Source organism: Ahaetulla prasina, chromosome 5, assembly GCF_028640845.1.
Source record: "Ahaetulla prasina isolate Xishuangbanna chromosome 5, ASM2864084v1, whole genome shotgun sequence".
NCBI classification, from domain to species: domain Eukaryota; kingdom Metazoa; phylum Chordata; class Lepidosauria; order Squamata; family Colubridae; genus Ahaetulla; species Ahaetulla prasina.
The window spans coordinates 38,973,909-38,998,869 of record NC_080543.1 but is presented as its reverse complement, the minus strand read 5'-3'; the positions used below and the strand labels follow the sequence as shown (position 1 = coordinate 38,998,869).

Genomic DNA, 24,961 nt, shown 5'->3' with positions numbered 1-24,961 from the left:
GTACTTCCAACTATTCGGTAAGATATATGATCCTTTGAATACCAACTCTGGTTTTGCAAAACTAAACTTTTCTCTATCTTGTGCTTTCCTGTTTTACAATTTTTTTTAATAAATGTATGTAGCTGTTTGTGGTAAGCTTTGTCTAGAAGTTTTGTTTTGGTACTAAAGTCCAAATAATATTAACCTACAAAACGTACGTGCCCGCGCGCGTTTATTCCTGTCCACTTTTTTTAAACAGTCTTCTTTCTATTCAGCTATTTTATTTGACCACAACTTATTTGTACATTATTCTTCGAGAACCATGTCAAATGTGACGATATTAAAACGTATCACCATATCATAATAATTAGAAGATTCATTAAAAAACAACAGGGTGATGGCATCTCTATTCAGATATTTCCAAGTTAAATTTTCACTTTCCAATGCCATATCAAAAACAAAATTATTACAAATATACATTTCCCCAAATACATGAATGCAACGACGGGACTAAATGGGTACTGCGCACACATTTTGGTAATATATAATATCCTAAATATGAGTTACAATGTAAGGTTAAAGTTTTTAAGAAAAGGAACTTCAGGATGGAGTGGAAAACAAAATAAGATTCTTTCATTGCAGATTAATTTTGTGAATGAGTCAGTTTAGTGCATTGGTTAAGGCATCAGCTAGAAACTGGGAGATTGTGAGTTCTAGGTCATGGGCCAGTCACTTTTTCACAGCCATGGGAAGAGGCAAAGGCAAACCACTTCTGAAAAATCTTCCCAAGAAAATTGATGGGACTTTGAGTCTCTTGAAAACGGCACGATTGAACAGAAGAAAAATGTTAATAATTCACAGGAAGGACTCCTAACTCCCAATGAGTTCATAGAAAAGCAAATAAGCTTCTCACCTCAAGACACTGATCAGAAGAAAGCAGAAGAAATACTTTTACAAAGTTAATTACATGGTTCAATTTGGCTTCTCAAAATCCAGTCCTGGACTCAATATTGCTATTGGACTTTTTTAAATCAGGCTGTAACTAGAACTTTTGTTTCCAATAAAAACCTTAATAGTTAATATTAAATTTGCCGTTCTATACTCTGCAGTTTTTCATGTTATCAAATTGTGCATTCAGGCAAGTTAGTTCTTGTTTACTGAAGTATCACCTGCTTCAGGATATAGTTTTTTATAAAGCTATACAAAATGTCTCGCTAGCTGCTATATAGCAATATTGCACCTAACAAAATCAAATTGTTTTTTTCAGAATTCCAGACATAACTTTAATATTTTATTGAGCAATAACATTTTATTGAACAAATCTATTTACAATACAAAAATTTAAATGAAATACTACTGTTGATTTATTGCAGTTTGATGGCTCAGTTTTTATTTGTACTCGTATAAAATGCAAAATAAAATAAGTTAACCATCAAGAAGGAAGCACAAATTTCCTTACTTGTTAAATCTGTAATTGCTTTTACAAATTAAACATAAGAATTCAAAAATACACACACTGCATGTAATCAAGGTGTTATATTGTGCAAAATAAATAAAAAAACCCTTTAAAGTATTTCATACACCTTGGCATTAAACAAGAAATACTGAATATTGTCCTATATGTTTCAAACTATACAGTTCTAGATGTTTAACTGAATATGGCTAGACCAAAGTACCAGTGACCTTTCCCACAGATAAGCATTTCAAATTTGTTCTATAAGAAATGGCAGAGATAAAATAGCCAGAACAATACTTTTTACATGACTGAGGATGCACAAAGCCTTGTGACAAACCAAATGGATAAACAAGTTTGAGACATCCTTTAAGAGTTAAGTCTTCTAAAGGCTGACCTAGGAACCAGTCAATATTTAGGGTAGTGGAGGATCTGTTGTAGGTACTACAGGTTATCCTTATCCCCCCAAAAAATGATAATTGTACCTAGCTTGAGTCAGATTTAATGGAGATGCTTGAAGTAAATACAGTATATTTTTTATGTAATGTCTTATTTATATATCTGGTATCTAGTTAGAAAAACTGTCAGTCATGCAGTTTCTTTACTCAATAGGAAGATTGAATAGCATACCAAGTGTTTATTAGCTGGCAAAACATTGGGCAACACTAACCACCATTTAATTTTTAAGCTTTAATTTTCAAACTAGATGACATAATCTTAAATACAGCAGTAGTCTTGTTCTGGCTTTGGGAATTTTTGCATTCTTCTAGGTAAGGCAGGGGAACCCTAGCACATTTTCAATTGGGTCCCTAAGCACTTCATAATGATTACTGCTGGCTTTATATTTTTCATTTCAGACTGGAGATAAGGCGGCATTACATAAGCCATTTGAGAAATACCACTTTTGCAATACCAATGGCAATTCGAAGTTAACTAGAAAAGAGAACATTATTTCTTGCAATAATGAAAACTTGCCAATGACAAACAAGTGTTTGATTGAAGTCACTCATGTAACTCTTCTTCTGGCTAAAAACAATCAATCAGTATGCTGTTTTAAAGGCTGGTGGAAAGTCAAAATACTAATCACTTACAAAGGGCAATCAACGCGTTTTCCAAGTGTGTATTTTAGAATATGGAGTTAGGCTCACTAGTTTAATTACTAACTCATAATAGTGTTTAACAGCAATTGGGAATATCTTGAAATTAAGTATTGCAAATCTAATTTAAAGTAGCTGACAAGTCAATACTGAAACACAGGTGTCCTAGCAATGTTACCATTTGTATAATTTCTCCTAAGTATTTTTCGGTGGTAAAGCATAACAAATCAAATGGTGTACCTTAAAATTCCACTCAACTGTTTTTGATTAAAGCTGATAACATGGCAAGTGGAAAACTGAACATTTTGCAGGAGGTTAATCTTCCTTTTCAGTTTTATACTAAATATTTATGATGTTACATAATTTGGAATTAATTTGAAATGGAATGTTTTCCTGAGGAAAAGGCTTATATTTCTTGGATATAAGTCTGGATACTTAGATGCCTATAAGTCAAGAGTGCAGAAAGACATTAAAACTAAAGTTGGTAGAAAAACTAATGTTTTTCATATCTAGAAAATTAAAACCCAGCTTAGGGAATGCTGAAGTATAGTTACCGATTCATATCCACAGCACTAATTATCCATCTCAGCAAGTGTCAGTACCCAGCACACTTTACTTGGTCTTAGATTATAACCTTGAATTTGACCTGAATGACAGATCCATAGGAAATAACAGGTTCAGCTAGTCAAAAACATGGAATAAAGTAATAGCAAACCATTTTATACTGTCATTATGAAAAGTGCACAGCTGTGCCTATGTAATAACTAGAAGTCAAGCATAGCATGTTATCTTTAAAACATCATCACCCCTAATGCAGATTAAGAAATGAAACACTAAAACTGCTAATACATACCGAGGTCCCAGAAAATCAATGTTTTATTTTTGAAAAAAGTCAGTTTCATGTATTGATATATTAAAACATGCCGTCATTTAAAATTGCCAATTTTAGGATTCCTGTACAAGGAAAACCTATTCTCTAATCTGACCAAATTAAATAAATTCCAATTAAGACACAATTGAAGACTGAGATTTGCAAATAACTCCCATTTAATAATATAAAGTATTAAAATATTTTTAATAAAATCTCCTATATAGTAAGATGTACAAATATATTACAAAATATATGTTTTTGGATTTTATCTCAAAAGTAGATAACTTAGGTACCATATTTGTGCAATCTTGCATGACTTACAAAAGTAAATGAAAAAAGGTCTGTTCGTGTTATAATTCGAATTGCTTCAACAGTAGCCTTTGATACTTAGCATAGTCAAGCACAGCTTCATCTGTATAGTTATTAAAAATATCATTTGGTGCCTAGATATCAGGATTGACCTAAAAGTGGTTAGAAATATAATTATATTTTAAGTGTATCTATGTTCAAAGTTTCATACTTGTTTCTTGAGAAAAAATGTCCTTAGTATTTATGAATAAAATATGATTTTTAAAAAATCTACTCACTTACCTGAGAGTAAGTACCATTAACTCAATGGGACTGACTTTGGAGTAGAAATGTGTAGGATTGCATTGAAAATATAGCTCAATAGATCAAATAACTTTTCCATTTAAAAAAAATGTAATCCCTTTGCAAATATTTTCAAACCACAGTGATCTGCATAAAGATATTAATTTTTATTATGAAAAATAATTATTTTTCATAATAAATATTTGTGCACCATTGTTTTTAAAGAAAGGTATATCTTGGATATTTTGGGATTAGAATACTTTGCTTTTATATGTACTATTTTAAGAATAAGGGGTTTAAAGCTTAACTTTTCAAGGCACAGTGCAAATAATTTTATTGGTACTCAGAACTAAAGTAATTTATTTTTACTGATTTTGTCATGGGATTTTATATGTATGCTCACTTCAAAAATTATTCAGAAATGTTTTGAACTTCACTATATTATACTTGCATAGAAGCCTGACAGAAGGACTGCTTAATGAATAACAGATTCTATGCTCAAATTACCTCTGAATTATTTTTATAGCATGCACTGCCATGATAGCATTTGTATGGATTTCTTAAGACTGCAATTGTTTCATAAAGAAAATTAACTGCCACTTTTCAATGTTGATACAATATGAATATAGTTATATTCATAGTGTCCTAATGTCAATTTAAATCAAGCGTGACCCTTTTTAATTCATTTTAAATATAAAAGTAGATTTTAACAAGTGTAACTCATGCAGACAACCTTAAAAAGTTTATGCTTAAAATTTATACACCAGCTGAATTCAGTTGAATTCTAACCATATGAATTTACTATTGAGCCTTTTAAAACTGCTTTTTGATACCAAATATTGTAGCTGTGTGGATTAGCTAATTCTTGTTAAGAGTGAATTCTATCTATACATTCATCATGATCAGGTCTTGAAAAGCTTTGGTGCATTTGAATGAAGTTTAATTAGGTGAATTTGGAAATATCAAAGACATACTTTAGCCTTTATTGTATGCCTTAAAACATTTATTAAGATACACTGCCCAGCACTGATTTTTTCTTACATTCATCGGTTCCATTTCCAAGGTACAAAATATACCATTGCAAGAAGAGTCAACCTCTATAAATGGATCTATTTTTAATTGATCCGATTTTAATGCACAGCAACATTGAATGTGACTCAAACTAGTTTTATCATACAGAATGGCTTCCTTTGAACATACAGATTCAGAAAGAGGCATGTCCCATAGGCATTTTTCTCTGGAACAACTGTTTTCAGTCAGCATGAAACCTATTCTGTATACAGCCACCCAGTTAATTTACTTAAGAGTAGAATTATGCAAGAACTTGTGGCTTTTAGATAACTGGTACTTTGGGGGTTTAAACACAGTTTGCTTGTTTTCTGGATACTAATACTGCACGGCTCCTATCACTTAGTTGTGACCCGTGTGCTTTAATTCTCAGAAAGATCATGATTTTCTTTAGTAATTTTAGACTTCTTTATAATTAAGGCCAAGAAGGGAAAAGCAGGTTGATGCAGAATATTGTAGTGTTCCATCACTACTCCTTAAATGGAGAAGTCTTCATACATCATTTGCTCAGGCACCTGCAAAAAAAGAGATTAAATTGGTTAGTCCTTAGAGAATATAAAAAGGTAGTTAGTTACCTTTTTTTTCTGAAGACTTCATGAAAACATTGAAACATTGTAGAATAAGTTTCATAATTTTACCTGGTCAAGTAATGATGTCAACAACGTTGCACAGTAAGTACAGTCAAAAGTAGCAAAAATTCTATTACCTGTAATATAATGCTTTCTCATAATAGTACTGGGCTAAGGCAACACTAGATTTACCATGATATGTAATATAATTTTATTACATTTTTTCACCCTATCTTTTTAGAAACCTTTGTCTAACAGTGTTTGTATCCAATTATCTCATTTAACATTTTATTGCTGTACAAATACCTAAAATTATACCTAATAAAATTGTAAAACTTACTTTCATCATCTGAATCGAATCCAAAAAGTGTCCGACACTTCTTTTGTGCAAGATGACGCTGAAGTGCTTCTGAACTACAGTAGGTGGTCAAACATTTGCTGCATCTTAGTCTTTCTGATTTGCTACACGTTTTGCCTTGCTCTGAATGTGCATCTGCTTTATCAGTCAAAGTTTTTCTTCGTTTTGGCATGCTAATATATCGTTCATCAAGGTAACTCGGAGGCAATGGTCTAATATAAGGCTTTGTTAAAATTAAGCCATATGATGTATTTTCCGTTATCTGATTTGGTTTAGAAAGTGTCTGAGAATCCACAAGAGTATTATCTGATATATCTGTACAGTTCTGCAGAACAGGTAGAATAGATCCATTTTCTGTCCTAGTATTGGCACTCGTTCTTTCCAAATCAGCATCCAGTGCGGCTGTTGTTTGTTCCAGTTCACCATGCCCGTTGACTAGCTGATCATTAAGTTTACAGCTTTCTAAATTTGGCTCTACTTCTTCGGGTATCTTTTGGTCTATTAAGTTCACAACTGTGACAGCACTACCATATGCATTTTCATTCCCATTCTGGATTAGATTATTTACCTTTTTCTCAGTCTGGATATAAGTCTTTGGTTCTAGGGAATCTTTCCTTGCTTTCCAAGTGGGAATTGGCAAGTCCATTACAGCCTCCTTTTCACCACCATTATCTGCTATTTCTTGAATACCACACTCAGATTCCAAAACAACTGAAGAAATATTTTCACTGAATTCAGAAGGATTTGCTTTGTTTAAGTAATGTTGAGCTTCATGGTCAAATAACAATGAAATGTCATCAAAAACTTTAGAGCACTCTGCAAAGTTACACTGAGCTTTAAACTCTGTATGACTTTTCATATGTTCTGCAAGCTCAGTGGACAGCTTAAATCTCTGATTACAGTTAAAATGCAAACAGAAATATACATTTGGATAAACATGTTGTTTCAGATGATCAATAAAATGATGAGAATCCAAAAATTTTCTCTGACAAAACCTACATTTTCCATTATTCCATTTCATTATATGCTCTTGCACATTCAGATCAGAAGGATGGGCTTTGCGTGCATGCTTATTCAAAAAACGTATTTTTTTAAAGACTCTAATACATCCATCTGCAGGACATTTGAAATTACTTGTGTGATCCAAATCATTTTGAGGACAGATCACACCATTTACCTTGTGAAGTATAGGGAGTTCTCTATTTAGGCTGTTTTCTGGTGATCCTTCTTTAATTTCCACCTCAGGAATATTATTTGAATCGTTATCACAACCACCATTTTCAACAACATCATCCTGGCTACTAACATGATTTTTGGTTACATCCAGTGCAAGTTCAGAATTCTGCATCTCCTGATTACTACTTGGAATGACTAGTTCCACTTCAGTTTCTTTAGTACTCTCCAAGTCCCCATTTTGAAGGGGGACATCAGCACTAGAACAGTTCATTTCATTTTCAATAAGAGTTTCTTTATCAACAGAAGTTGCAGTCAGATGATGAAGTGTCATTTTCTTGATATGATTCTTTAAGTGCTTAAGCATTATACCTTTTTGTCTGAATTTTCTACAACACATTACACATGAAAAACTGCCCTTTTTCTGATGAGCTTGGGCATGCCTCACAATATGACCACCAACAAATTCTCTGTTACATAATATGCAGCGATGTTTTGGTACATTGTGATCAGTTTTAGATGAATTAAGAACTACATGGTTCTTTTTGCAATTAGCATCATTTTCCAATTGTGCTTCAGAAGTATCTTCACGGCCCAATTCTCCATTGTTTATCTCCGGTATACAAGATTGATCACCCCGCAGTACTCGACGTGTCTTTGATGTATTTGCAGAAGAAAGCTCACGTGGACGTTCAGTCAGTTCAGCTGCAGCTTTATCTCTTAGCAGTGCTAAACAGTTCTGTTTGATCATCAAAAAATTCCAAAATTCTGGATCAAAAAACAATCCCTTTTTCAAAATTGGGAGCAACTCAAAACGTACACGATTCTGAACTGAACTTATCTGTTCATTGTATTCTTCATCTGTACATTTATATAGCTGTTCAATAGTATAATAGGACTCCATGGTGCGCTCAATAAAAAATATAGAAAGAGCACATATTCGCACTATTTCTAAGTCATTTGGCAAAAAGTGAGCAATGGTTTTGTATATCAAACATTTCATTTTTGGATCATCTTGAAGATCTAGCTGAAGAGCACTTCCACATATCTCTACACAAATCTGTAGACCTTCCTTGCCAATCTGTGAGAAAGAAAGGAAAGGTAGAATAAATTCAGAATACTGAATCTTCTGCATTTTCTTTTCCAGAGAGCTCATAATATCTCAAAATTATAGCTCAGTGATACAACAAATCGTTCCAAAGTTAAAATTCCCAGTATCTTTAGGGAGAAACTGGATATAAAACAAAACAATCCAAACCCCAATATACAGGAGAATTGGTGAACAGATCTAAATATTCTTAAAAGTACTGTATTTTGACAATGTAGAAAAGTGATACTGTAAATATTGAAAATAATATTGTAAAAATTTGAAAAGGTACATTTATTTTAAACTGTTACCATTGTACATTATATTTTCCTATTACAGTAAGTTCACTCAGTTGAGTCAAACCAGTTTTTGATCAAATTTTGATCATTTTTTCTAAATAGAGTTAAAGCAAGCACAATATATAATTATATCTTTTAAAATACAAGGACAAGGCATAATTACTAAATAAAGGTTCTGGCAAGAGCATAAACAAAGTACTCCTTTTCAAATGATTAAAATAATGCAAAGGCTTACAAAGTTGTTTTGAAAAGTGCTCAAAGTACCTCCACATCAAAGAACCTAGAAAAGTGGCAATTCACGAATACACAAATGGAAAAATTGTGAGGGGTTTCCAAAGCAGCTGCATGAGCCATATAAAAAGACTGATGTTTCAATGTTCCTGTGTGCTGCAGATCCCTTCGTTCAAATGCTTTATACAACCATATTAGTAATCATAATTTAAAAAAAAAAAATACTTTTGCAACAAAATCCAATGACTTTCTTTTTAGAATAGATAAATCCTACCTTCAAAACGACGCTACAGAGCATTGCACACCAGAACAACTAGACACAAGAACAGTTTTTTCCCGAAGGCCATCACTCTGCTAAACAAATAATTCTCTCTCCACTGTCAAACTATTTACTACCGTATATACTCGAGTATAAGCCGAGTTTTTCAGCACGTTTTTTGTGCTGAAAAACGTCCCCTCGGCTTATACTCGGGTCTATACGGCTTATACTCGAGTTTTTTGTTTTTTTTTAAAGCCCCTCGGCTTATACTCGAGTATATACGGCTTATACTCGAGTTTTGTTTTTTTTTCTTTTTTTCACATTTTACCGGACGGTGCAGTGAGAGGGCGGGGCGGGGGAGCCGCCAGCCTTCTCAGCTGAGGGAGGAGGGTTTCCCCAACCGGTAGGTGCCTCATTTCCCACCCTCGGCTTATACTCGAGTCCCCAGTTTACCCCAGTTTTTGGGGTAAAATTGGGGACCTCGGCTTATACTCGGATCGGCTTATATTCGAGTATATACGGTAAATCTACACTACTATTAATCTTCTCATTGTTTCATCACCAATCTCTTTCCACTTTGACTGTATGACTGTAACTTTTTGTTGCTATCATTAAGGGTTAAATTGCAACCTATGACCATCATTTGTGTTGTAAATGTTGTACCTTTGATGTATTTTTTTTCTTTTTCTTTTATGTACACTGAGAGCATATGCACCAAAACAAATTCCTTGTGTGTCCAATCACACTTGGCCAATAAAAATAAATAAATAAAATAAAATAAAATTCTATCCAATGACTTTCTTTTACATATTGCATAAAACAATTATGGAACTTATAAACTAATATACATTAATTATAATTTGTAAAATGTAAAAAGAAAATGTCTTCATAATTACAATCATTTTTTTAAATATATGTTGAGCTAACCCTACTAATATTGGTCCATATTAGAGCTGTACACAGCACATTTTATTCTTGCCCTATAATAAAACTTCAAAACACAAATTCCATAAGGGTACTATTTGCTGTTCCCCTATGTCATATGTGCAAATAAAGTATTTTAGATAATATCAATATATTCTTTTTCAACAAAATATTTAACAATGTAATGATATAACTTATACAATATTTAACATTGGTACTTTTAAAACATATCTGAGGCAAATGCTATTACTTACTTCATCCCTAATGACTTTCATGAAAGGGAAAATAACATGTAAATTTGTAGCTATCCTTAAAAGATGGTAGCATTGATCTACAAATACTTGCTTTGATGGGTTAGACCTAAGCTGCAGTTTACTCCAAATAAAGATCAGCTCCCTGTAAAACAAAATGAAGCTTATTATTTTAAGAACCAACATACCAAACATATGCTATTTATCATCTTAAAATCTATGGTAGAGATAATTCAGTGTTATTAAAAAAAAATCACATAATTTGTGTCATTTGCATAATGGTACTATTATGCAAATCAACTTGGAAATGCACTCTCCGATTCAATGGCCATTTATTAAAACCATCCACATCCTCCAATTAGTGTTTTAAAATAAATTTTCACTGTATGCAAAATCTGCATATGGAAATATGTATTATTATCAATATATTTATAGTATTCAAAAAGCTATTTGAGAGAAATCATAAATAAGTGGTTGAGCCTAGCTTGTCTGCAGACCTAAGGTTCAATTTCCAGTATCTACAAATGTAATAAGAAAACTATGATTCTCTAGAGCCTATGTGACATTTTTAGAGTAGTCAGCTTAAATATAAGGCACTTTTGCATTTTCTTAATTTTCCATTTTTGAATCTTTTTAACAATTAAAATGTAAGACATAGTTTTTACAGATTAATGAAATTTTGATCAAGTTTCATAAAAGCACTAGCCATAAATGAGAAGTTGTAAAGAAATTAACTTGGAAAAAAATTAAGTTACTTTCTAGTTGTCAGTTAAGTAAATCAGTAAAATAATCCAATATTTTTAAGCAATTTATAACAATACAAAAATATCCAATACTTTGTTTTCACTAATATATTGAATTGATGGATTTACAGTCAATGAAACTGCATCCAAGCACTATTTATTCTTAATAATTAACTAGGCTTTGACTTTTCCTTTATAATTTACTTTTATTATAACATTAGTGTAAAGCAGTATTATTGAAAGAAAAGATTTACCAGATGCAATACATATCTCCTTTTTTGAGCTGTGGAATAAGAAACAATTCACAAAGATTCAATGCTACAGCAATCTTCCCTTCTTTTGCAATGTTGCAGATGATTTCAATGCCATTCTTGCAGTCAGTCCTCAGCAAATGCTATGCAATCAAAATGAGATAACTCAGGCAAGTGTAGGAAGAAAGAGGCTAACCTTTTACAATAATTGGAATTTCTAGCTCCTATTACTAGTTCTATTACCCAATACAGAAAGCTAGTAATACAAGGGGGAAGAGGAATATACGGAATAACAAGAATTTATATACGGCATATTTGGTTTTTTATTAATTTGAACGGAATAGTTAGCGTTACTCCTATTTTTCATGACCAAAATTCCCATTACATTACTTGTTACTTGGCAATCTTAGAGCAGGGTTAATGAAATGCTAATACTAGGAAATAGTTGTACAATATTCAAAAAATAAAATATACAGAGTTGTGATTAAGCTATATAGTCGTAATACAGGAATGATTTTTTTAAAAAAGATGATCCTTTATTTTGTTTAATATGAATTAGAATACTATTCCTTATCAAGACATATCATAAAACTACATTAAAGCTGACAAACTGTACCTCTTGGAATAGGTGATCTTCTAGCGGAGACATATAAAGACACATGAAAAATGCTTGATGGAAGTAAAGGTCTTTGCTAATATTAGGATGATTCATGCAAGCTTTGATAAGAGCCATTGCCTCTGGGATGCGTTCACAGGCAATAAGATATCTGGCACGTAATTCAAAGAACAGTGGATTTTCAGAGCTTAAATATTTGTTAACTGGTAAAAGAAAACAAATAATTCAGTTATAAAATATTAACAGTAGGTTATATTAAATCAGGTTTACAAAACATTGGAAACATATTAAACTTATTAAAATTAAAAAGTGGATAATATATGGAGGTTTTATTTTAAAAACATGGATAAAAGAATGGGGCCACTATAAAATTACTATGACAGCAATGCAAAAAATAGCAGTTCACTATCTTCCTTTTGTTGCTGCCTCCCCTATCCCAATTGAGGGCATAAAATTAAGACCTTTCTTTCTGACTGAGGACTGGGGATGGGAAATTTCAAGGACATATCCTAAAGAGAGCCATTTCACCCATTATAACTCCTACAACTTCCTTCCAAGAAATTCTCTGGACCCATTCCTCTTGGAAACATGTAAATCATAATGTATGTTGAGCAATCTTCTTTTACAATAATAACAAATAGCATTTCTTTAACACTGCTCCTAAATATGCACATATAATTTAATCCATGAAACTATTTAATTAAGACCATAAATATTTTAAATTAGAATGCTGCAATATTGTTCAGTGAGTTCATACTATATTCCTATGAAAATAACATGGCATTTTACTTGAGAACATTATCTGCAATTGCAATGATTTATGACATGCCATCAAGTCAGCTTGACTCTTGCGAAGCTGATAAAATTATTGTTCATGAAGTAACAAGATGCACACATAAAATTATTCTTTAATCCTGTCTCATCTCAGGACCAATAACTATAAAATCAGTACAAATTGTTTTCCATGCATAAGAAATAATCTCAAAATCCAGAATATATTGTACATTAAATTTTCTTATCTTTCAGCCCAACTTTAGTCTCTAATGGAATTAGTTCTATCCTGTGATTAAGAAATACATTACAACATTCACTGCCTGGAAACAATTATAAAGAAAGGAAATAAAAATTTCCTACATTTAACATTAATTTAAATTATGCTATTTTTAATATATAAAAAAGGTAAAGGTTCCCCTCGCACATACGTGCTAGTCATTGCCGACTCTAGGGGGCGGTACTCATCTCCGTTTCAAAGCCGAAGAGCCAGCGCTATCCGAAGACATCTCCGTGGTCATGTGGCCAGCATGACTCAACACCAAAGGCGCACGGAACGCTGTTACCTTCCCATCAAAGGTGGTCCCTATTTTTTCTACTTGCATCTTTACGTGCTTTCAAAACTGCTAGGTTGGCAGAAGCTGGGACAAGTAACGGGAGCTCATCCCGTTACACGGCAGCACTAGGGATTCGATATATGATTTATACCTAATTCCTGAGAAGCTGGTCTTCCTTTAAGAACAGCTTGTAATACAGGATCCTCCCAAGGTCCACCGTCTCTGGTAATTCGAGTCACCAATTCTAAGTTAACATTTCTGTATCTGCTGAGTCGATTCTGGCAATCCTATGGAGGAATAAGTAGTGAACATTGAAGTACTTAGAATGTACCTGGGAATGTATCAGTGCACTGCATATACTTCTTAGTTTTTAGAATATGAGCAGTAGTACACAGAAATAACTTAAAGCAAAGATATCACCATTTTTAGCATAAAGTTAGGGGCTCCAACTATACTCATGCATATTTGCCAAAAACTGACTGGCAACATACTTTTTAATTACTTGTCCCAAAGGAAATGTTTTAAAAATGAAAGGTTGAGGAGAGTTAACTAAGAATTGAATAAAGTGAACAGAACTGAAAATGTAACTGATGAACTAATGTGGAATATAATTATTATCTGTTCACAATAATATAAAGTCACAGCAGCCATTCTTTAGCTGGTGTTGACTTTCATATTGATCAACCTCTTCTCAAAAACCTAGGATGTCATTATGTACATTTGCAGATTCATTCAATGTGGCCTTTCACAATTGACGGATGGAAATTTTTGTCAATTCACAGATTTTGTAAGTAAGTGCTGTCCAAGTATTTTTGGTATGGCACCCAGTGTTAATAATTGCTGAGATCACCATGGCTAATTTATGCTATCATCTTTCAAATTTTGACTTTAGATCTTGATACTTTGTGATCTCTCCAATTTTTTTTTCTATTCCACTACCCACCCTCTGCTATTGCCACATCAATTAGCCACACTTTCTTTTAACCCAAAATTTTAAAAAGTGTAAGTGTTGCCTAATATTTTTTCAAGTTTCTCTTCAATTACATTTATTGCTTCTTCCAAGCATTCATGAAGACGCACCTCCCACCCTCCCTCCCTTCTCTCCCTCCCTCCCTCCTTCCCTTTCCAGCAGTCAAATAAATGACTGCTGCTGGGTGAGGAAGGGAGTGAGGAATTGTGATACTGGCTGGGAGACTGTCTCAAAACATGAAAACAAAGATAACATCACAGCAGCAGCACAGAGGCAGTCAACAGCATGAAGCACAACTTCCCCAAAATTGATTCCCTTGGGAGTCATGGCTCCCAGATTTTGGACACATCCTGTATATGTTAGCTATTTAAGGTACCTTACTTCAAAAACTATTGCCTTATAACACACCATTTCATCCAGTTTAAAACCATGACAATGAGAGTTTTATATAGCTATCAAATATTTATATAATAGATAGATATCACAAATAAACAGTACTTAAAAATAGTCTATTAGGAGCTAAGCCAAGGGCTACTGAAAATTTCAACAGGGAAGACCACTTATAGGAAAAATGTTTATGAATTTAATTGGCAAGGATTATGTAGCTTTGCTTACTAATTAACATTTTCTCAACTGTCATTAGAAATTTATAGAACCGCCGCAGAGTGCAAGGAAGAGAGATGGTCTGATACAATAACAGATTCTAAAGTCACAAACTGATTCCTACATGAATTTGATATTAACAATTAATCATGTTATTTATATACAATTTACAGCATTAAACATTGGCGCAGAATTTCAAACTTAAATTTTAAGTTATTTAGAAACTGAATTTTCCTTTTTGATAAACTTCCTTATCCAGGTAGTTCGTGACACCACAGAAACAAAATTTTTTGTCACTAAGGAGTACTGTCAGAAAATGTGATCATATTGCTTAGCAACAGTAATTCCCGCAGTCCCATTTGCTGTTGTTAACTCAATCCCATGGTCTTTAGGCATGGCAATTTCCTGCTGCTTCAAGGTCAATGGAGGAAGCCAGCAGGAAGTTGCAATTCCCAGACCCACAGGCAAGTTAACAGCTTCTGCTAGATCAGGGAGAAAGGAAGGGGATAGGTGGGGTGTGGGGAAAGGCCCAAAAGGGTACACAATAGGTACTACAGTGTGTAAAGATCTGTGAAAAGTGTTGTAGGGGTGGGTGGATGAGGGAGCAGGAAGGGTTGCACTAGAGGTACTAAATGAGTCAGGGAGGGTTTGTGATAGGCACTGCATAGGTCAGGGAATGTGCACAGGGCTGTCCAAGTGACCAGTGCAGTACAGGTTCAAAGAGGCTGGGGGAGGATGCACAAGTAGGAGAGTTACCCCAGCAACTTGCAGTCTTCCCTGCTGGCTTCCCCTTTGACTTTCTGGAGAAATCGGCATGGAAGATTACAAATGGCACTCATGATCATTGGTCACTTGGGAACCAATGAATGGATTGCCCAGCATTCAGATCACAATCATGTGACCAAGAGGGTGCAGCTATATAACTGCCATTCATTCATTGCTGTCAAAACTTTGAATGGTCACTAAATAAATGATCATAAATCAAGGACTACTTATAAATTGGTAGCATTATGCTTGTTAACACTTAATTATTTGAACACTAGCAAATTACCTGGATTGACCCAAGAATGTCTTTTAAAGGATCTTCATAGAATTCATCTTTTCCAAAGAATAACAACAGTTCGAAAAAGCTCCTATAAATCAAAGTAACTTGAAGTTAAAAAGAAATAAGCAGAGCAAGCATATTATGTCACAAATTTAAATAAAGAGTTTTAAATGAAGGAGCAATGTTGACAAAGCCCTATGGATTCTCTATCAGGTAAGCTATTTAATTGTACTACATAGAAAGTTATTGACAGGGTAAAATATTGGAGTAATGTTTTTCCTAATACAATGTTGAAATGGTATGTTACATTATATATTAGCAGAATTGTTAGTGTATTATAGTCTATACAAACTTCCATATCATTGAATTGAAGAAATATTTTATTAAGGACCACTACAACCTAAAATTTCTAATCCAATTAAAGGTTACAGATTCAAGAGGATTTAAATTATGAACCAACATCATTTGGTGCTAATTCTATCTCCAAACAGAAAACAAGTTTTTTTTTTCAGTAAACACTGCTTTTTGCTAACATACATATTATTCCACATCATTATGATGTGGAATAATAAAATATTTTTTTAAAAAAAATGCAATCTAATGAAGCTGAACTTTAAGTCCCAGTCTACAACTGTTGGCTTGATAAAATTAAAATTGTTGTTAATCAGAACTGAACCTCTATATGTATGAGGGTGCTAATTTTTGATACCTTGAGGTTTTAGATATTTGTTTGTTCAGCATTCTTGTGACGATCCTTTACCAGAGTTTGCAAGTATAATGCCTTAAATGAAGTTATCAAATACCTTTTGGTCTTCCACAAGATTTGAGAGACTTTGCAGTAATTATGTATAAGTATTCTAACAATTTTTTTTATTTTTGTAGAAACAATTAGATAAAAGGCAGGTTAATGATAATACCACACTACATATGGTGAGTGCAAATAACTGCAACCTATTACATTTTAGTATTGGGGAATTGTTTTGGCAAGATTTTCCTAAATATAGATCTGCAGTTTTTCCTTTAACTTGCCTAAAACAAAGGATGATGATACCCAACAGCAACCTGCCCTTCACTAAATAAATATGTATTCAGTGGTCAAAACACTATTTGATATATATCCAAGAGAGTTTGGATTGAGTTTCCAATATTTAAAACTAGTACCGGAGCCTGTATAAAGATGATAGGCTTTGAATAAATAATTAAACTTTTTTTTTTATTTGAAAATGTTTTGTTGCCATAGCATACAAATTAGTTCATGTCTTATATTTTATTTTCTCAATTATAATATAAAAGTTATACATCATTTTCAATTTTATTTTAAAGATGGTAATTATTCCTAGCCCATAAATAAATGTTTAAACAAAGATATTAGCACTGTTTCATATCTTAGTTTGGTAGGGAAGATTACTAAATGAATGAGGAACAATGTCCTGTATAAAGCCCATATGTCCATCAATATACTCCACACAAATTCTTAAACAGTTCTCTCATTTTATATATTTGGAAAACAATGACAACTATCTTCTTCCTAAAGCTTAAAAAATTACCCTTGAAGATTAATTTTTCAAATTATCCTATAATATCCAAAAGTTTAAAAGTTTACAATAGGAAGAGCATGGTCTACTTACAAGGCTAGGCTACTTAGCACATACTGTACATGTTCACATTCATCTGGAAAAGGTACACATGCAGATGTGAAACAACAGAGAGCTGTCTGGAGTACTTGAAGCTGTGGCAGAGGAACCTGCCATCTTCCAGCATAATCTTCAACAACCTGTTTGCAGAGAAAACAGTACGCATTAAACTTGATCTGAAACAGCATGTAAGCAGGAATATAGCTGCTTGTTATATTCTACAGCTAGGCAATTTTTCTTTTCAACCTCACTAAACACTACAACTAGAAAATCAAAGTATACAGTTCCGCGATAAGACAACCAGTTTGATAAATCAAGATTAACCCTATTTTATGGTTTGAGACTACATAAGACACAAGTAAGTTGTTTTCATATAAAAAAAAATTAAGATTTTGAGTCTTCAGTCCATAATTGCTTTTTTTTGCTTTTCAAAAATAAATCATACAATTATCACCCACAATGTCTCCAATGGGTGATAAGAAACATAGTAATGCAAGAGGATAGGATGTTTAAACAGTACACAAGAAAATAAATTGATTTATTATCTATTCCCTTTTTGATCACTTATCCTAACGTTTCTCTATCATTACCCACAAATAATGCATCCCACTCTCGGCTCATCAACTTTTTAACCTTAATTTGTATTATCAGCTGAAAGTCTTTGTGTTTACTATGCACAGTTTTGTATTCAATTCCTCCAAGATTACGTGTCAGATTCTGGCTTCCAGCTTTGTTAAAAAAATGAATAAGATGCTCAGTATTATACCTTAATAATTCTTAAAGGGGTGTATTAAGTATATGTCATACACAGAGTTAGCATGTGAGGACTTTTCCAATAAACAGGAATTCATAATTTATAGTAATTTTTATATGGTTAAATTTCAAAGTTAATAATCAACAGAATTTTTTATTTCACTCCAGAACTATCACATTCAAAATAATAGAAGACAAGTTCCGAAATAGTAGACAGTTCATGTACAAGAACAGTAACCTGTTTTATACCTTGAAACATCTCATTATTAAACATCATTTTAACTTTCAAAGATTACATTCTGAAACTGTCTTTGAAGGACTGTGATTGATTGATTTACCAAAAAAAGCTAAATTTGTCTAATAAGATATAATGGTAACTTTTAAACCAGCTGATTTCCTTTAAAAAAAAACCTAAATATATAGTATTTCTACAGATACACCGATTAAAAATTGTGGCAGATCTATATCATATTTATAGTATGTAGAGAAAATGTAAATACGTAAGATTATTTGAACCAGTATATAATGAAGATATATAAATAGAACTATTAGTGAATTACACTAAATAAAACTACATGAAAGAAAGTTTTAAAGCCTGCTCTCTCGGATACCTTCTTAAACTATATACAACCTCGAGTAACTTAAAGAACTGCTATTTCAGTAAGGACTGAAACACACCAAGAGTGATTTCCAAATTGGGAAAACTGCTTGACTTTTAATTACAATAGATTTTCAGAGAGAGAAAAGGAATCCCTGATACAGCTAATGGAAGTACTGAGAAGGCAATTCCTTACAATCTGCTTCTACAAATAGTCTCCACTTACCAATTGCTTGTTTAATAACCATTCAAAGTTACAACAACATTGAAAAAGGAGCTTTACGACTAGTCTCAAAGTTGCAATCACTGTTAACATCCTGTAATCACATGATCACAGTTCAGATGCTTGGCAACAAGCATGCATTTATAAAAGTCATGATATCTGAAAGTCACATGATCACAATTTACAATCTTTTATTTATTTTATTTTATTTATTTTGTCAAACACAACAGTATATATAAGTATAAGCATGAAATAACCATACAAATTGGATACAATCAAAGGGAACATTAGGACAGGAAGGATAGGCACGCTTGTGCTCTTATGCACGCCCCTTACAGACCTCTTAGGAATGGGGTGAGGTCAATAGTGGATAGTTTTTGGTTAAAGCTTTGGGGATTTTGGGAAGAGACCATAGAATCAGGTAGTGCATTCCAGGCATTAACAACTCTGTTACTGAAGTCATATTTTCTACAATCAAGATTGGAGCGGTTCACATTAAGCTTAAATCTATTGTGTGCTCGTGTATTGTTGCGATTGAAGCTGTAGTAGTCTTCGACAGGAAGGACATTGTAGCAGATGATTTTATGAGTTATACTCAGGTCATGCCAAAGGCGGCGGAGTTCTAAATTTTCTAAACCCAGGATTTCAAGTCTGGTGGCATAAGGTATTTTGTTGTGAACAGAGGAGTGGAGAACTCTTCTTGTAAAATATTTCTGGACACGCTCAATTGTATTAATGTCCGAAATGAGGTGTGGAAATCTTCATAGTTGAAATCTTCACAGTTTCCAACAAGTCAACAGGGAAGTCAGAAGTCACAAGTTGCAGTCACATGATGTTGCACAACCACCACAGGTGATTTGCTTAATGACTGCAGGCAGAAGTGATATCATAAGTTGGCACAGTCTCATTTTTATGAACATGTTGCTTAGTGATAGAATTGCCATTCCCATTTGCAATGGCTAAATGAGGATTTACTATCTTTATTTCTTCCCCCAAGAAAACGATTTGTGCTATAGAAATGTATTTCTACTTTTGTTAAAGGAAAAGAATACTTTTTGCACCATTCCATGGCTGAGAAATAATAGAAAACTTACAATTTAAAACTTTCATAATTTAAGGTGGCCTGTTAGCCCTCTAGTTTAGATAAAACACAGCATCTACTCAGAAACAAGATACACAGAACAATTCCTATAAGGATTTTGCCTCAGTATCAACATGCTACTAGCTGTTATGATTGGTTGCACAGTTAGCCAGATGTTTAGATTAGATCCAGCATTTTTATCCATCTACTGAGTCCTTCCCAAAGACCTGGGACAGGTAGATATTGTTGCTTGATGGTATTAAAGATACTGTCACAATTTGTAAGCTGGTTCAAGTAAAGCTGCCTTTTGCAATTGACTGATATTTTTCAATGTTGATGGTGTTCAAATGGTGCTCCAGATGTTTTTGAATTTTTATTATTAATTATTATTAGGACCAGTCTCAGTCAGCTAGAGGTTTAGACTGGCTTTGGCATTTTAATCCATCTATCAAATCATATTTTATCCCTTTTTAAATATATATATTTGATCAACTAAAGATGATGAATATATTTAAACATATTTATACTCTTGCTTCCTATTTTCCTACAACTGTGTAAGGAATCTAGCTGAGAAAGTTACCCAGGTGGCTTTCATGCCTAAGAAAGGCCTAGAATTCATCATCTTCTGATATATTGGTATAAAAATAGAAAAAAAAACTACAAAGAAAAATACCCATAAAAGTATGATTTAAGACTTTAATTTTATAAAAAGTTAAGTTTCCAAAAATTAAAAACCAGCTCCTAATCATAATCCTAGAGATCATCATTAATCCGGTGAATGGCGCAGGCTGGTAAGGCCTGTTATTAAGAACAGCCTGTTATTAAGAACACAAAGCCTGCAATTACTGCAGGTTCGAGCCCGGCCCAAGGTTGACTCAGCCTTCCATCCTTTATAAGGTAGGTAAAATGAGGACCCAGATTGTTGGGGGGGCAATAAGTTGACTTTGTAAAAATATACAAATAGAATGAGACTATTGCCTTACACACTGTAAGCCGCCCTGAGTCTTCGGAGAAGGGCGGGGTATAAATGTAAACAAACAAACAAACAAAAAAAATCAACGTGACAGATTTGCCACATAGCATTCATTCTATTGCAATACCAACTCTAAATTTTCCTTTTAAACTGGTCCTAAAAATTGTACTAACTGTCTTTACTTTGGTTGTAAACCGCCCTGAGTCCTTTGGGAGAAGGGCGGTATAGAAATTGAAACAATAAATAATAAATAAATAATACAGAAATCAAAACTTGGAGTATGTATTAAACTGTAACCAAACCAAATAGTTAAAACTATAAATCACAAGAAATAAAAGAAATACTGCTTGTGTTTGCACTGTGTATGAAAGGACCCATTCAAATGTCAATAGACGTATATAACATCAGACTTCACTCCAACCTGCTGACAATTACACCTGTTTCTCAATTGAAATGTCCAATTAAAACATTACATTTATCTTTATACCCCAAGTTATAGTGAGAAATTGGAATGTCACATCTTCACCTTCAAACCATTAAAAAACTACTTATTCATAAGATTATAGTATGAGTACACCTATTATAATGCCAATTCAAAGTTAGCAAGTCATTCACATAAAATGCTTTCCATATTTTTTAAAATGCACCTTACTTTGGAAGGTAAAACAGCCTGATTAGAGAGGCACATCACTGTCAAATTAAAAACAAATGATTAATATAAAATAGGAAGATCAGAAAGGTAGTTAAATGCCACTCAAATCTAAATACATTATCTGTATATACACAGAAAATCAGTTTGCTAAATAAACCACAATGGCTGATTTTTGCTAAATCAAGTTCAAAAAGATATGATTATGAGTAGTGAATTAACCCTAGATCTTAATTCTTATTTTTTGTTTTGCTGACACCAAATTATAACCGATTTTGGATAGTTCTATATTATATTATAATCACTATAACATTGATTTCAAAACTGTGATACATGATTTGTAGGAACTGGCTTTTGACTCTTTTCTTGTGTTAAACTGATATAGAGTCATCAGGATCTCAAAACGAATTTAAAAAGCCTGTTGTATGGAAAATGTGTTGGAAATAGGTATTTTATGCTTCAGCTCATTTATAGGATAAAGATGATTTTTTAAAATAATTTTCTGCAGTAAATAAAAATATTATCTGCATAATAGCTTTTATTCAACAAAAAATATTTCAGACATTGCATTTATACAAAAACTTGGACATGCAATTCAATTAATGCATCATTCAAAAATATTTTACATTGTTCTATAAATGTCTACAGCATGGAAACTGACACCTGGACAAAGAAAATGGGTTCACCATGTTCTACTTATAACCAAAAGATTCTTCATCATTAGAAAGATAAATATATGCCCAATTTATTAAACACTTTGCAGTTATTCGGGAAGTCATCAATAAATTACTTATCAAGATAGATTTATAATTATAATAAAATATAGTTACCCTTCATTAAAAGTGATGAACTTTTATATTTATATGAACATTTATTAATATGTACTCTGTATGAAATCATTCTTTTTCAAAATGTTTGTTTTGCATTGATTAAGACTTTTTTAAAAAAGCCAGGAACTGGAATGAAATCTTTATATCAGTGGCATGGAAAATGTAAAAATACTATTGTTTTCAAACCTGTTTTTACACAGGATTTTATTTGTGGATTTTTATGTGGATTTCCTATTCTGGATTTAGAAAAACATCCACTTTATGCCACAGAGATAAGCTTCTATCAGATATATACATTAATATTAATACTTCTCACAAATATTATAGAATCAACTTTAACCTATGAAATGTATTTAATATATTATTTCTAAATCAAAAGTCAATATGAACCACACATCAAATGACATCATACAATTTCTTCATTTTGTTTAAATGTGATCCAGTATATGAATCCAGACACTGAGGTCTTTCAATCATACTTTATGGCATAGTTTTGGGTGAATATAGTAAACTGTGGTTTATTTCATAAACTATGGCTAAATGGTTAATTGGGTGTATGAGTCAAGCCACCACTTTAGTAAAATTTCATTTGAATAACAAACCAAATATAGTTACTAAAAAACACACGAAACACATGAAATTAAACTGTATAGGATTCCACCTAAATAATGTAGAAATGCACAAAGCTAGCACAGCATAAAAGTAAAAATCATGTTTAGACAAGTTCACTTATATTCTAAGTCTCTCAAACATAAACAATTAAACACCGTTTAAAAATCATGACAAAGCAATGATATAATCAAAAGATTCGTCATATGTCACAGATGCCAAACACTTAAAACATGTGCCTTTTTTTCTGAATATGTTAATTCAGGTAAATGTGCATGATCTTAATTTTCATTTGGGCTTTTATTCCAACCCCGCCACAGAACTACCTTTAAATTCCCCAAGCCACGATGGTATGAAGTAGAACAAACAGAATCCAAAATCATAGGATCATACAAAACAAAATACCAGCAAAGTAAATAGCTGGCAGGGTTAGAATGAAGTGGTAAACTTAAGTCAACATACCTGTAATAACCAATCCAGATCTTCCCTCCAGCTTCCATCCCATCAGAAAAAGACATGCACTGGCAAAATATTAACCTCCGCAGGTTCTTAATGGAAAACTGAACAACTACCGGTAGTAGCAATAAGGCAGGAACTAAGTAATGAACTCCCATTTGAAACAGTGGGCTGTTTTCTCCGCAACCCTCATTCATGCTCAGGCCAACCAAATACAAAGTTTTAAGAGGAGGAGGAGCAAGAGGCGGTCTGGGAAGAATTGAGCCCCTCCCCTAACCCCTTTAAAGAACTAGCTTTTTCTTATTGCCTCGTCAATGCAAACGATATAAATCCTTCCATTCGCCACTATCCTGTCAGAGCTGAAGAAGCTTCTTGGATGAGAAACGGAACGTCAAAGAAAAAAAAAACAAAGTCCAGTTGCCTCCTGAAAAAAAGCACCTTTGGGATAACCATGAGCTTGGATGACTGAGAATCGCTACAGACTTTCAGCATTAATAATAATAATAATAATAATAATAATAATAATAATAATAATAATAATAATAATAATAATAATAATAATAATAATAATAATAATAATAATAATAATAATAAAAAAATAGATCTCCAGCTCTTAGACCGAGAGAGCCACCAACTCCGGACTTGAACGTACCCCTCCCCACACGCCCCTCACCCAGGTAACAGCAAATGGAGCGGCCCACGAGAGGACTGGGGTGGGAGGGGAGAGGCCTTTTTTTTCACCTCAGAAGGCAGCCCGTGAGGTAAAAGGAAACGGTCAGGACCAGGACCAGTTTCTAAGCCACCGAGGGGTGACAGTGACAAGGACAAAATGAAAGAGCCTGGAGGAGCGGAAAACTGACGTCGCGAAAAATCAACTCTCCCTCACGGACAGCCGCCTGCTCGGCCACGGGCGACTCTCCTACCGCTCTCCCTAGGAGTGAAGAGAAAAGGCAGAAATGAAAGGAAATAGGTTTCCCTCGCCTCGACCGGAGAAAGGGGGAAGTGCCTCCGCGTTAGGCTCGCCCTCTTATTTATTTTCCCCCTTGCAGCCGCTAGCTCTGCAAAGGACCGCGACAGAGAGGGAGGGGAGCCTCCGACGTTTTCGCCGCAGAAATATCCGTCCGAAATTCCTTGGCGTCCATCGCTCGGCTGTCTTCGCCCCCCAAGTCCCGGAGTGTCAGTCTACAGGGGGCGGGACTAGCCACTCACCTGGCAGAAGCGATAGCAATAATACTGGCTGCTCAGGGCAGGAGACAATCCGGCGGGAAGGTGCGGCTCATTAATGGCCTTAAGTTCCTCGCCGAGTCTCTCCGATTCCTGGTCGCTCTCGTCTTCCGCCATGCTGCTCTGGCCGCCCTGCGCGTACCGAGTCCCAGCTCCCTCCCCCGC

The 24,961-nt window shown here is 33.6% G+C and overlaps 1 protein-coding gene across 2 annotated transcripts; it reads right to left on the bottom strand.

Annotated features, from left to right (window-relative positions):
• Positions 1-353: 353 nt before the first annotated feature.
• ZNF654 (zinc finger protein 654) lies at positions 354-24,956 on the bottom strand. Of its 2 annotated transcripts, none has more exons than XM_058185239.1 (9): positions 24,782-24,956; positions 17,395-17,540; positions 15,773-15,854; positions 13,300-13,435; positions 11,821-11,840; positions 11,208-11,347; positions 10,214-10,355; positions 5,969-8,240; positions 354-5,574 (listed from the first exon to the last, which is right to left on the bottom strand). In XM_058185239.1, exons 1-9 carry the CDS (start codon positions 24,911-24,913, stop codon positions 5,567-5,569), a joined length of 3,078 nt encoding a protein of 1,025 aa, XP_058041222.1. In that variant the 5' UTR covers positions 24,914-24,956; the 3' UTR covers positions 354-5,566. The 2 variants fall into 2 exon arrangements, with proteins under 2 accessions (XP_058041222.1, XP_058041221.1); XM_058185238.1 differs by having other exon boundaries at positions 359-5,574; positions 11,821-12,023.
• Positions 24,957-24,961: the final 5 nt, after the last annotated feature.

Excerpts from the sequence above, each read along its gene's own strand:
- ZNF654 (XM_058185238.1), bottom strand. The coding sequence starts at position 24,913 with ATGGCGGAAGACGAGAGCGACCAGGAATCGGAGAGACTCGGCGAGGAA. Across the intron at positions 15,855-17,394 it reads GTGCTAAGTAGCCTAGCCTT|GAGCTTTTTCGAACTGTTGT; the intron begins GTAAGTAGACCA and ends TTTGATTTATAG. Across the intron at positions 10,356-11,207 it reads GGAGATATGTATTGCATCTG|GGAGCTGATCTTTATTTGGA; the intron begins GTAAATCTTTTC and ends TTTGTTTTACAG.